The sequence below is a fragment of the Heterodontus francisci genome, chromosome 30 (genome assembly GCF_036365525.1).
Source record: "Heterodontus francisci isolate sHetFra1 chromosome 30, sHetFra1.hap1, whole genome shotgun sequence".
Classification (NCBI taxonomy): domain Eukaryota; kingdom Metazoa; phylum Chordata; class Chondrichthyes; order Heterodontiformes; family Heterodontidae; genus Heterodontus; species Heterodontus francisci.
In genome coordinates, this window is record NC_090400.1 from 27,300,256 (window position 1) to 27,319,949 (window position 19,694).

The 19,694-nt window shown below is 42.7% G+C and overlaps 1 protein-coding gene across 9 annotated transcripts in view; it reads right to left on the bottom strand.

Moving 5' to 3' along the window:
* LOC137346640 (RIMS-binding protein 2-like) overlaps positions 1–19,694 on the bottom strand; it is a 326,747-nt gene that overhangs the window by 137,598 nt on the left and 169,455 nt on the right. For 8 of the 9 annotated variants that reach the window (XM_068010262.1, XM_068010263.1, XM_068010269.1 and 5 more), the window contains one exon: positions 7,545–7,679. The exons of the other annotated variant lie outside the window; for it this stretch is intronic. In XM_068010262.1, the coding sequence (XP_067866363.1) occupies positions 7,545–7,679 (135 nt within the window). The remainder of the gene's footprint in view (positions 1–7,544; positions 7,680–19,694) is intronic. 9 annotated transcript variants of the gene reach the window in all.

Here is a 19,694-nt window from a genome sequence, read left to right on the forward strand (position 1 = left end):
GTGGGACCTTATCGAAAGCCTTCTGAAAGTCCAAATACACCACATCCACTGGCTCTCCCTTGTCTATTCTACTAGTTACATCCTCAAAACATTCCAGTAGATTTGTCAAGCATGATTTCCCTTTTGACTTCCCATGTCCAATCCTGTCATTGTTTTCCAAGTGCTTTGCTATTACATCTTTTATAATAGACTCTAGCATTTTCCCCACTATTGACGTCAGACTAATCGGTCTATAATTCCCTGTTTTATCTCCACCTCCTTTTTTAAATAGTGGGGTTACATTAGCTACCCCCCAATCCGTTGGAACTGTTCCAGAGTCTATTGAATTTTGAAAAATGACCAGCAATGCATCTACTATTTCTAGGGCCACTTCCTTAAGTACTCTGGGATGCAGCTTATCAGGCCCTGGGGATTTATCGGCCTTCAAATCCCATCAATTTCCCTAACACCATTTCCCTACTAATACTGATTTCATACAGTTCCTCCTTCCATAATAAATTATGGGGAACAAAGATATGGCAGACCAATTAATTACGTACTTTGGTTCTGTCTTCACAAAGGAGGACACAAATTACCTCCCAGAAATGTTGGGGAACATAGTGAGAAGGAGGAACTGTATGAAATCAGTATTAGTAGGGAAATGGTATTAGGGAAATTGATGGGATTTGAAGGCCGATAAATCCCCAGGGCCTGATAAGCTGCATCCCAGAGTTTCTGACTGTGAGGAACCCACATTTGTCTTCACTAAACTTCTTCTCTTCACATATCTAATAGAAGCTTTTACACTCAAGTTTTTATGTTCTCTGCAAGCTTACTCTCATACTCTATTTTCCCCTTCTTAATCAATCCCTTTGTCCTCCTTTGCTGAATTCTAAACTGCTCCAAATCCTCAGGTTTGCTGCTTGTTCTGGCCATTTTATATTTCTCCTCCTTGGATCTAATACTATCCCGAATTTCTTTTGCATGCCACGGTTGAGCCACCCTTCTTGTTTTATTTTTGCACCAGACAGGAACGAACAATTGTTGTAATTCATCCATGCGCTCTTTAAATGCTAGTCATTGCCTATCCACTGTTTAAGTACCGTTCCCTAATCTATCATAGCCAACTCGCGCCTCATACCTTCATAGTTTCCATTATTTAGATTCAGGACCCTAGTCTCAGAATCAACTCTCTCACTCTCCAGCTTAATGAAAAATTCTACCATGTTATGGTTGCTCTTCCCCAAAGGACTGTTAACTAATCCTTTCTCATTACACAATACTCAGTGTAGGATGGCCTGTTCTCTAGTTGGTTCCTCAACGTATTGGTCCAATAAACCACCACGTATGCACTCCAGGAATTCCTCCTCTGCAGTATTATTGCTAATTTGATTTGTCCAATCTATATGTAGATTAAAGTTACCCATAATTACAGTTGCACCCTTATCGCATGCATCTCTAATTTCCTGTTTAATGCCATCCTCTACATCACCACTGCTGTTTATATACAATTTTATATATATGTCTATATACAACCCCCACCAATGTTTTCTGCCCCTTGGTGTTTCTTGGCTCCACCCAGATTCCACATCAGGATTCTCTGAGCTAATATCCTTCCGCACTATTGTATTGATTTCCTCTTTTACGAACAACACTACTCCACCTCCTTTCCCTTTTTGCCCGTCCTTCCTAAATATTGAATACCCTTGGATGTTCAGTTCCATCCTTGGTCACCCTTGCAGCCATGTCTCCGTAATCGCAACTATATCGTATACATCTATCTGCACAGTTAATTTGTCTACCTTATTGCAAACACTCCGCACATTGAGACACAATGCCTTTCGGCTTGTCTTTTTAACATTCTTAGTCATCTTAGCATTATTTCGCACTATGGCCCTATATGTTTCTTGCCCTTGATTTCTACGCCTTTTACTTTTCTCTTTTTGTTTCCTAACTTTCGTTTCTATCCTTGTTTCCTCCTCCTCAGTTTCCCCACTCAGGTTCCCATCCCCCTACCATTCTAGTTTAAATCCTCCCCAACAGCACCAGCAAACTCCCCTGCAAAGACATTGGTTCTGGTCCTGCCTGGGTGTAACCCGTCCCGCTTGTACAGGTCCCACCTCCCCCAGAACCCGTCCTGATGTCGCAGGAATCTAAATCCCTCCCTCCTGCACCATTTCTCCAACCACACATTTTCTTCTCCCTGCTGCTCTCACATGTGTTCAAGTCTTCAGAAGGAATTTTCCTCCACGCAAGATCAGGTGGCAGGTTGTTCAACCTTGCCCGTCTAAGAGCGAAGACCAAAGTACGGAAAGTCCTCATCAGGGAACTTCTCTTTGCTGACGATGTTGTATTAACATCTCACACTGAAGAGTGTCTGCAGAATCTCATCGACAGGTTTGCGGCTGCCTGCAATGAATTTGGCCTAACCATCAGCCTCAAGAAAATGAACGTCATGGGACAGGACGTCAGAAATGCTCCATCCATCAATATCGGTGACCACGCTCTGGAAGTGGTTCAAGAGTTCACCTACCTAGGCTCAACTATCACCAGTAACCTGTCTCTCGATGCAGAAATCAACAAACGCATGGGAAAGGCTTCCACTGCTATGTCCAGACTGGCCAAGAGAGCGTGGGAAAATGGCGCACTGACACGGAACACAAAAGTCCGCGTGTATCAAGCCTGTGTCTTCAGTACCTTGCTCTACAGCAGCGAGGCCTGGACAACGTATGTCAGCCAAGAGCGACGTCTCAATTCATTCCATCTTCGCTGCCTCTGGAGAATCCTTGGCATCAGGTGGCAGGACCGTATCTCCAGCACAGAAGTCCTCGAGGCGGCCAACATCCCCAGCTTATACACCCTACTGAGTCAGCGACGCTTGAGATGGCTTGGCCATGTGAGCCGCATAGAAGATGGCAGGATCCCCAAGGACACATTGTACAGCGAGTTCGCCACTGATATCAGACCCACCGGCCGTCCATGTCTCCGCTTTAAAGACGTCTGCAAACGCGACATGAAGTCCTGTGACGTTGATCACAAGTTGTGGGAGTCAGTTGCCAGCGATCGCCAGAGCTGGCGGGCAGCCATAAAGGCGGGACTAAAGTGAGGCGAGTCTAAGAGACTTAGAAGTTGGCAGGAAAAAAGACAGAAGCGCAAGGGGAGAGCCAACTGCAAAACAGCCAATTTTACTTGCAGCACCTGTGGAAGAGTCCGTCACTCTAGTATTGGCCTTTATAGCCACTCCAGGCGCAGCTCCACAAACCACTGACCACCTCCAGGCGCTAACCCATTGTCTCCCGAGACAAGGAGGCCAAAGAAGATACTCACTAACATGTGGCATAGGAAGTAATCCTGAGATTACTACCTTTGAGGTCCTGCTTTTTAATTTAGCTCCTAACTCCTTAAATTCATCTTGCAGGACCTCATCCCTTTTTCTACCTATGTCGTTGGTACAGACATGTACCACGACCGCTGGCTGTTCACCCTCCCCCTTCAGAATGTCCTGCAGCCGCTCCGAGACAACAGGGGAATTTATTGTGGGAACAAAGAAATGGCTGACCAACTAAATGCATACTTTGGTTCTGTTTTCACAAAGGAGGAGACAAATATCATACCAGAAATGTTGGGGAACACAGGGTTTAGTGAGAGAGAAGAACTGAAGGAAATCAGTATTAGTAGAGAAATGGTGTTGGGGGAAATTAATGGGATTGAAGGCTGATAAATCCCCAGGGCCTGATGGTCTGCATCCCAGAGTACTTAAGCAAATGGCCCTAGAAATAGTGGATGCATTGGTGGTCATCTTCCAAGATTCTATAGACTCTGGAACAGTTCCTCCAGATTGGAGGGTAGCTAATGTAACCCCACTATTTAAAAAGTGAGGTAGGGAGAAAGCAGGGAATTATAGACCAGTCAGCCTGACGTCGATAGTGGGGAAAATTCTAGAGTCCATTATCAAAGATTTTATAGCAAAGCACTTGGAGAACAGTGGTAGAATCGGACAGAGTCAGCATGGATTTACGAAAGGGAAATCATGCTTGATGAATCTACTAAATTCTTCGAGGATGTAACTAGTAGAGTTGATGAGGGGGAGCCAGTGGATGTGGTTTATTTGGACTTTCAGAAGGCTTTTGACAATGTCCCACATAAGAGATTAGTGTGTATAATTAAAGTGTTTGGGATTGGGGGTAGTGTATTGAGATGGATTGAAAATTGGTTGGCAGACAGGAAACAAAGATTAGGGATAAGTGGGTCTTTTTCCAAATGGCAGGCAGTGACTAGTGGGGTACCGCAGGGATCGGTGCTAGGACCCCAGCTATTCACAATATATATTCATGATTTAGATGAGGGAACTAAATGTAATATCTCCAAATTTGCAGATGACACAAAACTGGGTGGGAGGGTGAGTTGTGAGGAGGATGCAGAGAGGCTTCAGGGTGATTTGGACAAGTTGAGTGAGTGGGCAAATGCATGGCAGATGCAGTATAATGTGGATAAATGTGAGGTTATCCACTTTGGTAGCAAAAACAAACAGATATAAACTGAGAGAGGGGAATATGCAACGAGACCTGGGTGTTTTCGTACACCAGTCGCTGAAGGTAAGCGTCTCGGTCCAACAAGCGGTAAAAAAGGCAAATGCTATGTTAGCCTTCATCGTGAGAGGATTCCAGTACAGGAGCAGGGATGTCTTGCTGCAATTATACAGGGTCTTGGTGAGGCCACACCTGGGATACTGTGTGCAGTTTTGGTCTCCTTATCTGAGGAAGGATGTTCTTGCTATAGAGGGAGTGCAGTGAAGGTTTACCAGACTGATTCCTGGGATGGCAGGACTGACGTATGAGGAGAAATTGAGTCGATCAGGATTATATTCTCTGGAGTTCAGAAGAGTGAGGGGGGATCTCATAGAAACCTATAAAATCTAACAGGACTTGACAGGGTAGATACAGGAAGGATGTTCCTGATGGTGGGGGAGTCCAGAACCAGGGGTCATAGTCTAAGGATATGGGGTAAACCATTCAGGACTGAGATGAGGAGAAATTTCTGCACCCAGAGAGTGGTGAACCTGTGGAATTCGCTACCACAGAAAGCAATTGAGGCCAAAACATTGTATGTTTTCAAGGAGTTAGATATAGCTCTTGGGTTTAAAGGGATCAAAGGATATGGGGCGAAGGTGGGAACAGGTTACTGAGTTGGATGATCAGCCATGATCATAATGAATGGCGGCGCAGGCTCGAAGGGCTGAATGGCCTACTCCTGCTCCTATTTTCTATGTTTTGATGGCTCCTGGTTAAGCAAAGCCTCAATTTTAAAATTCACGTCTTTGTTTTCAAATCCCTCCATTGTCTTGTCCCTTTCTATCTCTGTAATCTCCTTCAGCCCTACAACCCTCTGAGACATATGTGCTCCTCCAATTCTGGCCTCAAGATCCTTGATTTTAATTGTTCCACCATTGGTGGCCATGCCTTCAGCTGTCAAGGTTCTAAACTCTGGAATTTCCTCCATAAATTTCTCCACCTCTTTCCTCCTTTAAGTTGCTCCTTAATATCTACATCTTCAACCAAGCTTTTGGTCATCCACCCCAATATCTCATGGCTCGGTCTCAAATTTTGCTTTACAACGCTCCTGTGAAGTGCCTTGTTATGTTTTATTAAAGGCGCTATATAAATACAATTTGTTGTTATTTCTTCTTGCTATAATCAAGCATTGTACAAGCCTGTAAGCTGTTCCAGCATAGCTATAGCTAAAGGGGACATACAGAATGGTTGCATCAGCATTGTAACAAAAACTAAGTTCCACCATGCCTTGAATAGTAATATTCCCAAATCATATCCTTTTGTATAGTGTTAGGTAGGCAAAATCAACTTCAAGTTAACTGTAGTAGGGTTCCTTTCACTTTGTGGGGTCAAAACAGACAAATAAATAAATACTGTATCGGGATATATATATTTTGATGAAGATTATTTGCTGCAACTAGTTTCACAGTGATATAAGACATATTTATAAGTTAATTGCTTTTGCGATTGTCATATCTTTGAGATCTGAACACATACGACTTTGCAGACACCTACCAAAGTCAAATGAAGAGAACTGCCATGTTTTTGGATGTAGAAGTCTGGTGTCAGAAGCAAATTAAAGCACTTTTTTTTGCCAAAGCTATTCACAGTCTGTTGGCCTGAACTATAATGTTGATTAATAACAACATTGTCTGCCTCATGGAAAGCTTGTTTAATCTTTTGTATTATCTGCCATGGAGTTCCAGAAGAATTGTATGGTAGATGAGTGTTTTCAGGCATCTTCAGTTCCCTCTTTATTTGCCTGTTTCCACATCAAGTTAGTGAGATAATGTTGCCACATATCATCGAAGAGTCAGTTGAAAGTGGAAGAGTACATTCATCTTTTATGGGCTGACTCTCCCCAGCATTGCGAGGCAAGTTGCTCCAAATGTCGAAACTTCTTCCAATGTATGTAGAGGCAGTATTGTTTGTAAAGGACTAGTCAGACAGTCTTTTCCCCCCACAACTCCAGGAATTTTAAAACTAACAAAAGTGCTCAAAGAAGATATAAAAAAAGAAGAGGCATTAAAAAACATGATTTTTATCCTGGGGTGCTCGCAGCAGTGCCCAGGAGATTTTTCTTTAATTCCTGGAATGTTGGCCATCCTAGCAGGAGACTAAGCCAAGGCTTGGCATGAAATACTGAGATCTCCACATTCTGGAGTTGATGGAGGCTCAGATGCTGACCTCCCTAATCAATGACCTGCTTTGGCTAATCTTCAGCTAGAATTGAAACCTAGCTTTTAAAAGCCACGTGTGTACAGTGTCCGTGCCAACATTAAGACTGACAACTGTCAAGAGTTACTGTTGTATTCCTACTGATGTCAGCTTATTAGTCTGGCGCAGAACCAAATGGAGACAGCCTTACTTGCTAATTCCAATGCTCAATTGGTTCAAATGTATGCTATAATATCTTGTGCGGTACAGTAAGTTTCAACTGGAGACAATGCTCATGACAGCAATCCAAACTAGTCACCTATTTCAGGTCAAGCCCCACTGTATATGGCCTGGACTCTCCAGCACCAGTTGTCCACCCACCTGTTTTTCCTAATCCTTCAAACTGAGTCTCTTCGTTTCATCTTGGATTGCAGTTTCTTTGATTCTGATGCCCTCGACTCCGCTAAGTATTCTGGGCTTTGTGTTTGGGGTGAAAGCTACTGAAGGTCTTTGTGGGGGAGTGCACTCATCTGTTCCTGGTTCAATCTACACTGACTTTACAAGACCCAGTCTCCTGTCATTGATTGTGTTTGGATGAAACAGTGTGCAGGAAAATATGCATAAGTCAGACAGGGGAGTGGGAGACGAGTGTTGGATTGCCCAGACCAGATAATGAAACCAGAATGAGCCAAGAACAGGTGAATTCATGAACCCAGAATGACCTACACGACCATCCACCATAATCACAGATCATAGGAGACCAAGCTGTAGCTAAGGATACAGGGATATGTTGAAACTTCTATTTTTTAAGATGGGCTTTACTATAATGAGGCAGTACTGTACAAGCATTTTACTCACAGTCCCTGGGTTCTGCTGATGGGAAGATTCTCGCAGAGATACCACAGCTAACTGTCTCTGTAGCCGCAATACTTCCTTCTGAGACTCTCTCAGCACACGCTCAAAGTCACTCTGTTTCAACCTATCAGGAGCCTCCTGTGCACACACAAAAACAGAAAAGGTGCTCGGATTCATTCCAGGAATTTATACTCTGAAATATGAACTCAGACATGATTAAAGTATGAATAAATAGGAATAGCCTTTTTTGGATTACAAGGTGATATGACTTTTCCTTAAAAACCTTCATAAATGTATCATAGAGTACCCAAGGTAGACATATTGTGACAGAGTAGTGCCAATGCTGCTCCTCTTTTGTACTTCTAGCTCAAAAATTGCTGGGAAAAGGGTCAATAAAAAGCAGTTTTGTGTTGGCTTGTGATGTGCCCACAAAACTAACAGTGAGTGGTAATGTTTCCTTTTGGTTCATAAATAGGTAATTGTAGTAAAAATGCATTTAACAATCATTTGGGCAGCTTCTGGTTTGTAATGGGTTTACGAAAAAAAATGGAATTAGCTGACATCCATCAGACCGATACTCAGGAATTGTCATATCAATACTGATACTACTTTTCAAGAGAAGCAGTCTAGGGATTTTATGACACAAATTAAACCCACATAATTTTAGGAATGAATTTTGATTTTGTCATGTCCTTGCTACACCCTAACCTAAATTGGATGGGTTCAGCAGCAAAGCATGATGCTTGGTAACCCTGTGATATGGGCATAAGCAAATGAATAGTCTAAACAATAAGCACTTTAAGACCGGAGAAACCATTGGTGCAAATGATTTAGCAGAACTTGCACAAACAAGAGTCATACCCAAGTCTGCCACTCAAAAACTACTCCCATTCTGGGAACTTTCATAAACTGAACACTAGTAAACATTCAGTAACTGAATTTCCAACTATTGATTGGTGAGAAGCTGCAACAACTGCCACATGAACCCTGTACATGCTAGGTGATAGGTCTGTGATCCATTAAATAATATACGTAAGTGAGGTCAGTTGAAATATCAGACTCAAGGGGTTGTAGCCATCATCTTGTTACTGATCATCAAATCAGCATCATTCAATATCATAAGCTTGAGGTATGTGTGCGCAAATCATTGAAGGTGGCAGGGCAAGTTGAGAAAGCAGTTAAAAAGGCATAAGGGATACTGGGCTTCATAAATAGAGGCAGAGAGTACAAAAGCAAGGAAGTTGATGAGCCTTTAAAACATTGGTCTGGCCTCGACTGCAAGATTGTGTCCAATTTTGGGCACCATACTTTAGGAAGAATGTGAAGGTTAGAGATTCTTTTGGGCCTCCTTATCTCGAGAGACAATGGATACGCGCCTGGAGGTGGTCAGTGGTTTGTGAAGCAGCGCCTGGAGTGGCTATAAAGGCCAATTCTGGAGTGACAGGCTCTTCCACAGGTGCTGCAGAGAAATTTGTTTGTTGGGGCTGTTGCACAGTTGGCTCTCCCCTTGCGCCTCTGTCTTTTTTCCTGCCAACTACTAAGGTTAGAGATAGTGCAGGAAAAATTTACGTGAATAGTTCCAGGCATGAGGGACCTCAGTTTTGTGGATAGATTGGAGAAGCTGGGCTTTTCTCCTTAGAGCAAAGAAGGTTGTGAGGAGATTTGATAGAGGTGTTCAAAACCATGAGAGGTCGAGACAGAATAGATAGAGATTAACTGTTCCCATTGGTGGAAGAGTCTAGAGCTAGAGGACACAGAGTTAAGGTGATTGGCAAATAAAACAAAGTCATGAGGAAAGACTGTATTTACGCAGTCAGTGGTTACGATCTGGAATGCACCGCCTGAAAGTGTGGTGTGATGGAGGCAGATTCAATCGTGACTTTCAAAAGAGAATTGGATAAGCACCTTATGACCAGGTGAGGCAGAGGTCTAGGGCTCCCCTCTCAGCCTTTTCCTGGTTTGGCCATAACAGAGTTTAATCTTTGAAAATGCTGTGTTTTTAGCTTCCCCTCGGTGAATCCTTGCTCACTGCTCTCTAATTGCAATGGCAAAGAAATCAACCAGACAGGTTTTTTTCAGATTTAAACAAGAAAGTTGTAACTTTATTAACCTTAAAACTCTAATTCAGTTAAAACCACTAAAAATATGTGACACGACCACGCTAGCATGCATACTCGATAAACATACATGCCAATAGAAACAGAAGAGGAGAAAGAATTAAGTTGGGGGGGGGGGGCGGGGGGGGGGTGGGTGGGAAGAAAGGTTTGAAGTAATAACTGGAGTTCAGTTACTGGTTTTGGATTGGATGAAAAGACTTTGATTAAAGTTAAGTCTTGCAGTTCTCAATGGGGCCCAGCACACACTTTCAAACTTGTTTTGCTGGTCTTCTGTCCTGAGGCTTAAGTTACTTCCATGGGTTCCTGGAGCTTTCTCTGTTGCTCACGCAGAGAGAGTCACAGACACAGAGAGGTGCTCTCTTCTTGAAGTTCTGTTGCAGTCTCTACCAAAACTGTTCTGTGAGAACAATTCAATTAACTCCAGGTTAGCCAGCAGGTTAATCATGTAACTAGCTCCTTGTTTAGAGCTGCTTCGCCTGCAATATTTGTGGATTCCTTCACGCTCACCAGACACTCTCAGTGGGGAGGTGGGATGCTGATTCAATGACTCTCAATGCATCCGGCTAATTGAATCAGGGAGTACTCCCATTGTTTTCTTCATGCAACTGTGTTTTAGAATGCAAACGTGCAGCCATTTTTTTCAGCCACTGTTGCGGTCTTTTTAAACAAGTTATTTCAAGTCCAGCAATAGTTCAAAAATAATATTCCATATGACGAAATTAATATGTCTCATCTTGGCAGATGTGGTTTTCGTCACCACCTGAAGAGAGAAAATTTGCTAAGCTACCGTCAGGGGAGTGGGACTAGCTAAATTGCTTTTGCAGAGAGCTGGCATGGATTCAACTGAACGAATGGCCTCTTTCTGTGCTGTAATTATTCTATGACTCTATTAAGTGAGAAAGCTTTTTCAGGAGTGGGTTTCCTATTGCAAATCAGTATATTTTGTGAATTTGAAACTTTAAAAATACAAATGTACAAGGTGATGAGATCCTTTTAACCATTCGGAAACTGGAGTGCAACAATGCTGGTATGGCAAGAGGAAAATTTAGACAGCACACCACATCTGTCATGGTAAGCCTCTAGTAGCCAAATGGGTGATTGGAGAATTCTGGAGAACTTCTGTCAGAACTTGTCACAGGGAAAGCTTTGCTCCTATTTATGATTTTTTGATATCAAGATCTACAATACTTCTATCAGAAAACAGCATATTAGATCGTATTCCCACAGTCAAATGGATTTCGTAATTGTGTAGAAAGCCTCTTAATTCTCTTAAGAGCAATTACAACCACTACTGACACAGGTGGAAATATCTGGGTTACAGCATGTGGGAGAATTTATGGGGAGTGAGATTTGGGATCTCACACATGTTAAGGGCCACACCACATGGGTCCAACATATCTACACTTGTTGACTTTGACAAGCAGGAGTAGCGGTGTGCCGACTAAATGGTTTGTGCTGAGAATCATGTAGGGAAGAAGATGTGAACTGCAGGCAGGGGAAACTAATACAGGGTGCGGTGTAGGGGCAGAGAATGTGAGGTTCAGGGTAGGTGAATTTGAACAAGTTGCAAAAGTAGTGGAAGAGACGCCAAGGCCTGGGTTGGAGAACAGAATGTGAGGTGCCCAGTAGGGGAAGACTCCTACAGAAGGTAAACACAAGAAAAAAAATCAGAAAACATGAAAAAGAACAAGAAAATGACACAGACCCCCTGAACAACAAGACGACAGCAAATACAGGTAAGACACTCAGCACATCCTGACGTCCTGAGAATAATACCTCTGGAGCTTCAGTAGTATAAAATACACAGATAACTTCAACTCCCAGCAAATAGAAACTCGGCTTACGAATCAGGAGAAAAAGAGGGAGAAGCAAGGAAATAGAGATGGGACAAAGGCTAATTAACAGAATGAAAATAGCGCAAGGCAAGAGGAGAACAGAATGAGGAATGAGAACTAAAGAAAAAGGCTAATAAGGATGAGGAAATAAAATAAAATATTAGCTGAAAGTAAAATGCCTTTGATACAGTATGTTAAGGATGAGTTAGCATTAGTTAACTTCAATTCAGTTGTTTAATCCAAAGTTTCGAAATGCAAATCTTTCTCGCTATAGAAGTATGTGCTATAAATGGTCAGAGTGGATATTGTTTGAATACAATTGGGAATCCCTGTTTAAAATATGGTATTTATGGAAAATCAGGGATATTCAACATCACTGGTCCTCACCCATGTCCAGTAGCATCTTCAACAGGAGTTCATTAAACAGCAAATGTGGGAGCAGGAATCCCAGTTGACTTTCCCCTTCCAAATCCAGGAGCACTGAGGACAATAGTGAAGCCGCTACCACTGTTCAGGATGAGATCAACTCAATTTGGGACCTTTTCTGTTCTGTATTGTTTCAGTTTCCTCGGGTGTCAACCGCGGCTTAGTTGGTCTCTCTTTCATCTCTTGAGCTAGAAAGTCGTGGATTTGAGCCCCACTTGTGATTAAAGTACATAAAACAGGCCAACATTCCCCGATGCAGTATTGAGGGATCGCTGTACTGTTGGAGGTGCGTCTTTTCGATGAGATTTTAAACCAAGGCCCCCGTCTGCCCACTCAGGTTGATGTAAATGATCCCGTGGTCTCTAGTGGAAGAACAACAGGGAAGTGCTCTCCTTTGTCCTGGCCAATACTTCAGCTCAAATCAACAAAACTGAAAATAGGTGATCTGGCCATTATCATATTGCTGTTTGTGGGATCATGCTGTGTACAAATTAGCTGACCCACTTAATAACAGTGTCAACACTTCGAAAGTACCTCATTGGCTGTGAAGCACTCTGGAACAAATAAACTGACACATATCATGGATGGGATTCTGTGATTATGAGGAAATACTGGGATTATTTCTACTTGAGCAGAGAAGATTAAGAGGAAATTAATCAAGGTTTTATAAAATTATGTAGCTTTGATAGAGGGAACAGGAAAAGACTATTTCCTCTGACTGGGGATTGAGTGAAAGGGTTTGTGAGGGTCATCAATTCAGAACCGTTACCAATACAGCGAGGAGAGAGATTAGAAGAAAGTTCTTGGCAGCTTGTCTGAGCGCAGAACACTTTGCTGCAGGCAGTAATGAGGCATCTATTAAAGGAAAATGGGATAAATATTTGAAGCCAAGGAAGGCACAGGGGAGCGCACAGGGCAATGGGATTAGTTTTGGATTGTTTTGGTAAAGAGATAGCACAGACATGATGAGTTGAATGACCTCCTTCTATACCGTTAAGCTTCTATGGAAGTTCCGTCAGTGTACGTTGACGTCGTATATTGGTTCTGATATAAAGTCATCAACCTGAAGCCTTAACTGTTTCTCTTTCCACAGATGCTGTCTAACCTGCTGAGTATTTCCAGCATTTTCTGTTTCTATTGCACATTTGTTTGCCTGACCAACAACTGTAGTATAAGGGTCTGAAAGGGTTAATATCGAGAGTGAGTAAAGAATACCACACACCATGATAATGTAAGAGATCATGTGGGAGAGAATTGAGAACAGATACATTGTGGCTTTTGAAGGAGTCACACAGGCTAGTGTGAAGTATATAGAGTTGTTATGAAATAAAGATAAATGTTTAAATACCACAGTTTAAGAACCTCTCTGGCTAGACTCAATACCCTCAATATAGAACTAAACATATATGGTGGCAGCTGTGCCTCCTGCAACTGTTCAGTTTCTTCATCAGAGGGCTGAAAAAGAGGCACCGGGAAAAAAGGTACATTGTGGGGTTGGTGGGGTGGGGGGGAAGTGAAAGACGCCATTAAACGCTGCCAGCGATGTGGCACCAAAAGTACCCATAGGTGTGAACAATGCTCTGCTGATAGAGCAGAATGCTTTTATTGCAAAAAAAAAGGAATTTCAGTAAGATGTGCGAAAATAAAATCTTGACTACCTCGAGCTCTAAAGGAAAAGTATTTAAGAATAGAGAGGTTAACGAAGTTAAACAACCTCCTGCAGCAGATCAATCAAAACATTTTCTTGGTGAGATCAATGATCCAAATCAGGCATTTTGGTATGCAGACATATATGTCAACGAACATATCACCAATTTTAAACTCGACAATGGAGCAAGTGTAACAGTCTTATCAGACAAAGAGCCATGGCTTTCCACACACTTTCTGCAACCAACGGCAACTTGGTTACATCGCCCAGGAGGGGTTGAACTTGAAGTAAAGGGGAAGTTACAAGATACACTTCAGTACAAGGGAAAGCAGATATTAGAAACACTATGTCCTAAGAAATCAGGAGTTCTCACTCTTAAGTAGAAGAGCTTGTATTGAACTTAATCTTAGAAAAAGTAGTTGTTGTTAAACAACAATAATCCAGGAGTCACTTTCAAGAGGAATTCCCAAAATTATTCACAGGTCTAGGGAGACTGAAGACTGAATATAGTATTTCTTTGTGAAAAGACGCTAAACCACTTTGTGCCTTCATACCGAGGAAGATTCCACACCCACTAATGAAGCAAGTACAACATCAACTAGAAGACATGACCAGGATGGGAGTCATTTCTCCTGTTACTGAGCCTACAGAATGGTGTTCAGGAATTCTGTGAATCTGCAGGGTAATGAGGAGAAGGCAGGGGAATGGAACTGAGGGAGTTGCTCTTTCAGAGAGCTGGTGCAGACAAGATGGGCCGAATGGCCTCCTTCTGCACTGTAACAATTCAGTGATTCTGTGAATGGGTCCAGTTCCTGAACCAAATAAGGTTCTTCACATTTGTATAGACTTAATTCAATTTAAGGCAATGGCGCGGGAACACAGGAGCAGGAGTAGGCCATTCAGACCATCGAGCCTGCTCTGCCATTCAATACGATCATGGCTAATCATCCACTGCAGTGCCTTTTTCCCATACTATCCCCATATCCCTTTGTCATTGGTCCATCCGATGTCCTCAGTGGACTGAAGTTTGGCAAAGTTATCCAGAAGCAGTCTTCACAAAGCTTGAGGTGAATAGTGGCTTTTGGCAAGTTCCATTAGATAAGAAGTCAATGCTACTGACTACTTTCATTACTCCCTTTGGAAGATTTTGTTTTAATCATCTTCCATGTGGTATCACATCAGCACCGGAAATATTCCAGAGAACTGTGTCAAATATTTTACAGGGTCTAGAAGGTGTAATCTGCCACAAGGACAACATCTTAATTCACAGGGAGTCGATAGAAGAACATAGCCGAAGGGCTAGAGCAGTTTTGAATCATCTGCAGGACGAAGGCATATCACTCAATGAGAAGTGTGAGGCTTCAAAAACATCCAATCATTTTTTGGGACTCATTGTCAGCAGTAGTGGCATAGTGGCAGACCCGCAAAAGACGAGAGTCATTCGTGAATTCCCACTTTCCTACTTTCATGATCTTCAATGGCTTCTTGGCATGGTCAATCAGTTGGCAAAATTCCTACCTAATATAGCCCAAGTTACCAAACCTTTGTGACAACTGCTGAGGAAAGCTCAGGCATTGTGCTGGGATGCACATCAGAAATAAGCATTCCAAGGAGATGCTGATTTCACCAGATGTTTGAGCCCATTCACTTTCAACTACAATCACAGCTGATGCTTCGTCCACTGGGTTGGGGCAATCCTTTTCCAAGAACAGCCCAATGGAAGTCAAAGACCTGTTTATTACGCGTCATGCACACTATCTGACAGAGAGATGAGATAAGCCATGATAGAGAAGGAAGCTTTCACAGTCACTTGGGCTTGTGAGAAATTTTCAAACTACATTACTGGCTTAAAGGTTTTTATTGAGACAGACCACAAACCCCTAGTTTCCTTACTCGACGAAAAGGAACTTGCTAGGATGCCACAATGGATCCAGAGATTACAGTTGAGGCTCATGAGGTTCATCTACAAAACAGTATACGTACAGGGCAAGCAACAAACAGCATTGTTTCGAGCGACAGTTTACCATCCTACTCAACAGGATGTAAACTTCATTCAAAAAAATTGAGTCATATTCGCAGGTCACTGCATCACAATGGCCAGCAAGTTCAAATAGACTCCAACAAATTCGTCAAGCAAGATGAATAATGCATCTACGTCCGCCAAAATTGTGAGTAAGGTTGGCCACAACAGAGTCCCAAAGATAAGAGAATGAAAATCTTCTTCGAATACAGAAGACACTTTACAATAGTGGGTGATTTATTGGTCCATGACGAGAGTTTGATGATGCCAGAGTCACTCAGAGTAGGTATCTTGGACAAAATACACCAGGGTCATAAATGTAGAGCACGGGCTCAGGTATCCTTGGGGCGGCCAAGGATATCGAAGAACTGATTTTGAATTGTGACATATGTTCAGTTCAGACAGGATCAGAGAGAACCTCGAATTTCGACCCAATTTCCCAAAGAGACCTTAGGAACTAGAGATGACTTATTGGAGATGGATTTATTCTTCTTTGCTGGACGATCCTATCTAACTATAGTTGATTACTTCTCAAAATGGATCGTGGTTAAATGGATGTACACAACAACTGAAGCAGTTATTAAAGGTTTACAAGAAGTTTTCACAACACATGATATACCTGATCAAATAGTATCCGATAATGGACCATAATTTGCAAACGATTACTTCACGCATTTTGCAGAAAAATGTGGATTTGTTCATCTAACATGTTCTCCTAAATATCCACAGTCTAATGGAGAAGCTGAGCGAGCAGTCAAACCTTTAAAGCTATGTTGAAGAAAAAACAAGATTTCCAATTAGCACTTCTGACCTACAGAACTACTCCATTATTATGCGGATTAGCGCCATCTGAACTCTTAATAGGAAGGAAACTTCAAACGCAACTTCCAATTCTACCCAAGTAATACTTCCAGGCGTAAAAGAAAAGAACATCAGAGAGGACAAGACAAAGAAAAGTCGTATCGTAAGAAACAAACCCATAAACATAACAAGAGGTACTGTACCAGAAACCTACCAAAGTGGTCAGAAGGGCAAATGGTATGGGTATGAGACCAAAACAGAGGAGTAATTCTCCAGAAAGAGGAGAATCAACAGCGATCTTATACACTATGAACTCAAGAAGGTACTATGTGGAGAAATGGAAGGAATTTTATTCCTTTTACATCAAAGACGTCAATCGAGCATACATTTCAGATGAATCAGATGCTGAACCGAAAATTCAGAAAGCACCGAAGACCACAAACCTCAACGAAAGCCATCTCAAGTCAAGGCACAAGATCAGAAAGACTACCAATCTTCCTGTCATGCAGGCACCCTCTTGCCAAGACTGAAGCACACATTATTTCGCCACATGAACATTAAAACTTAAAATTGCGGCTGGGAAGAAAAGAGGGCCTATCACAAGGAATTGCCAAGCTCCTGATGGGAAAGACATTTGCACGCTAGCAGACAGCGTTGGAACAAGGGACCCAATCCTTGCTTCCCCAATACACAGAAGTGGTCAGACCACATTGGTCATATGACTGACTGACTGTTGGAGTTTTTCGAATTTGAACTTGCTGAGAGAAAGAACTCAAAGCTGTTTGCTCCTGGACTGAAAAGATCGCTCTGCTATCTGCTCCCATCTCTTTCTCACAGAACTGAAGACCCACTGAAGACACATGAACTCCAAGAGAGAAAAGTCTCCTACTGTGAGTAAGGTTTAGGAAGAATACTGGGCCCCAACGAAAAGCAAGACTACCTACAATCAAGGACTGCAGCGAACTCAAAGCACAGTAAAATCCCCTCTTCAGAGATTGCCTCCAACTTATTTTTCTTCTGCTCTTTTGTCTCCATTTGCATGTGTGTATAGTGTATGCATGCTAGCGTGGGCGCATCGTATATCCATAGGCGTTAACCGTTTAAGTTTTAGGGTTTAATAAATTTCATTTTTCTTCTTTAAACCTAAAAGCCTGTTCATGCTCATTTCTTTGCCTTATAATAGGAAAGTGGTGAACAAGGATTCACCTAAGGGGGAGCTCAAAACACAGTGTGTTTAAAAATTAAACCCTGTTACAATAAGATCAGGTGAAGACAGTAAAAGACCCTAGACACTTTTCTCACCTGGTGGTAATATTTCACAGCTGACAATAACAAGATCAGGGAAAGTTGTGAAGCCTCCTGACAGGAATAGGAAGGGTGTAGTCACAATGTTCGGGGTTTACTACAGGCCTCCTAACAGCTAGCGGGAGATAGAGGAGCAGATATGTAGACAGATTTTGGAAAGATGTAAAGGTAACAGGGTTGTTGTGATGGGTGATTTTAACTTCCCCTATATTGACTGGGACTCACTTGGTGCTAGGGGCATGGATGGGGCAGAAATTGTAAGGAGCATCCAGGAGGGCTTCTTCAAACAATATGTAGATAGTCCAACTAGGGAAGGGGCCGTACTGGACCTGGTATTGGGGAATGAGCCCGGCCAGGTGGTCGAAGTTTCAGTAGGGGAGCATTTCGGGAACAGTGACCATAATTCCGTAAGTTTTAAGGTACTTGTGGATAAGGATAAGAGTAGTCCTCGGGTGAAGGTGCTAAATTGGGGGGAGGCTAATTATAACAATATTAGGCAGGAACTGAAGAATTTAGATTGGGGGCGGCTGTTTGAGTGTAAATCAACATCTGACATGTGGGAGTTCTTCAAACGTCAGTTGATTAGAATCCAGGACCGGCATGTTCCTGTGAGGATGAAGGATAAGTTTGGCAAGTTTCGGGAACCTTGGATAACGAGGGATATTGTGAGCCTAGTCAAAAAGAAAAAGGAAGCATTCAAAGGGGCTAGAACGCTGGGAACAGCCGAAGCCCTTGAGGAATATAAAGACAGTAGGAAGGAATTTAAGCAAGGAGTCAGGAGGGCTAAAAGGGGTCATGAAAAGTCATTGGCAAACAGGATTAAGGAGAATCCCAAAGCTTGTTATATACATATATAAAGAGCAAGAGGATAGCCAGGGAAAGGGTTGGCCCACTCAAGGACAGAGGAGGGAATCTATGCGTGGAGCCAGAGGAAATGGGCGAGGTACTAAATGAGTACTTTGCATCAGTATTCACCAAAGAGAAGGACTTGGTGGATGATGAGTCTAGGGAAGGGAGTGTAGATAATCTGGGTCATGTCGATATCAAAAAGGAGGAGGTGTTGGGCGTCTTGAAAAACATTAAGGTAGATAAGTCCCCAGGGCCTGATGGGATCTACCCTAGAATACTGAGGGAGGCAAGAGAGGAAATTGCTGGGACCTTGACAGAAATCTTTGTATCCTCATTGGCTCCAGGTGAGGTCCCAGAGGAATGGAGAATAGCCCATGTTGTTCCTTTGTTTAAGAAGGGTAGCAAGGATAATCCAGGAAATTACAGGCCGGTAAGCCTTACGTCAGTGGTAGGGAAATTATTGGAGAGGATTCTTTGAAACAGGATTTACTCCCATTTGGAAACAAATGGACTTATAAGCGAGAGGCAGCATGGTTTTGTGAAGGGGAGATCGTGTCTCACTAACCTGATCGAGTTTTTTGAGGAAGTGATGAAGATGATTGATGAAGGAAGGGCAGTGGATGTTGTCTACGTGGACTTCAATAAAGCCTTTGACTAAGGCCCCTCATGGCAGACTGGTACAAAAGGTGAAGTCACAAGGGATCAGAGGTGAGCTGGCAAGATGGATACAGAACTGGCTCGGTCATAGAAGACAGAGGGTAGCAGTGGAAGGGTGCTTTTCTAATGGAGGGATGTGACTAGTGGTGTTCCACAGGGATCAGTGCTGGGACCTTTGCTGTTTGTAGTATATATAAATGATTTGGAGGAAAATGTAGCTGGTCTGAATAGTAAGTTTGCGGACGACACAAAGGTTGGTGGAGTTGCAGATAGTGATGAGGATTGTCAGAGGATACAGCAGGATATAGACCAGTTGGAGACTTGGGCGGAGAAATGGCAGATGGAGTTTAATCCGGACAAATGTGAGGTAATGCATTTTGGAAGGTCTAATACAGATGGGAAGTATACAGTAAATGGCTGTATTGACAGGCAGAGAGATCTGGGCGTACGGGTCCACAGATCACTGAAAGTGGCAACGCAGGTGGATAAGGTAGT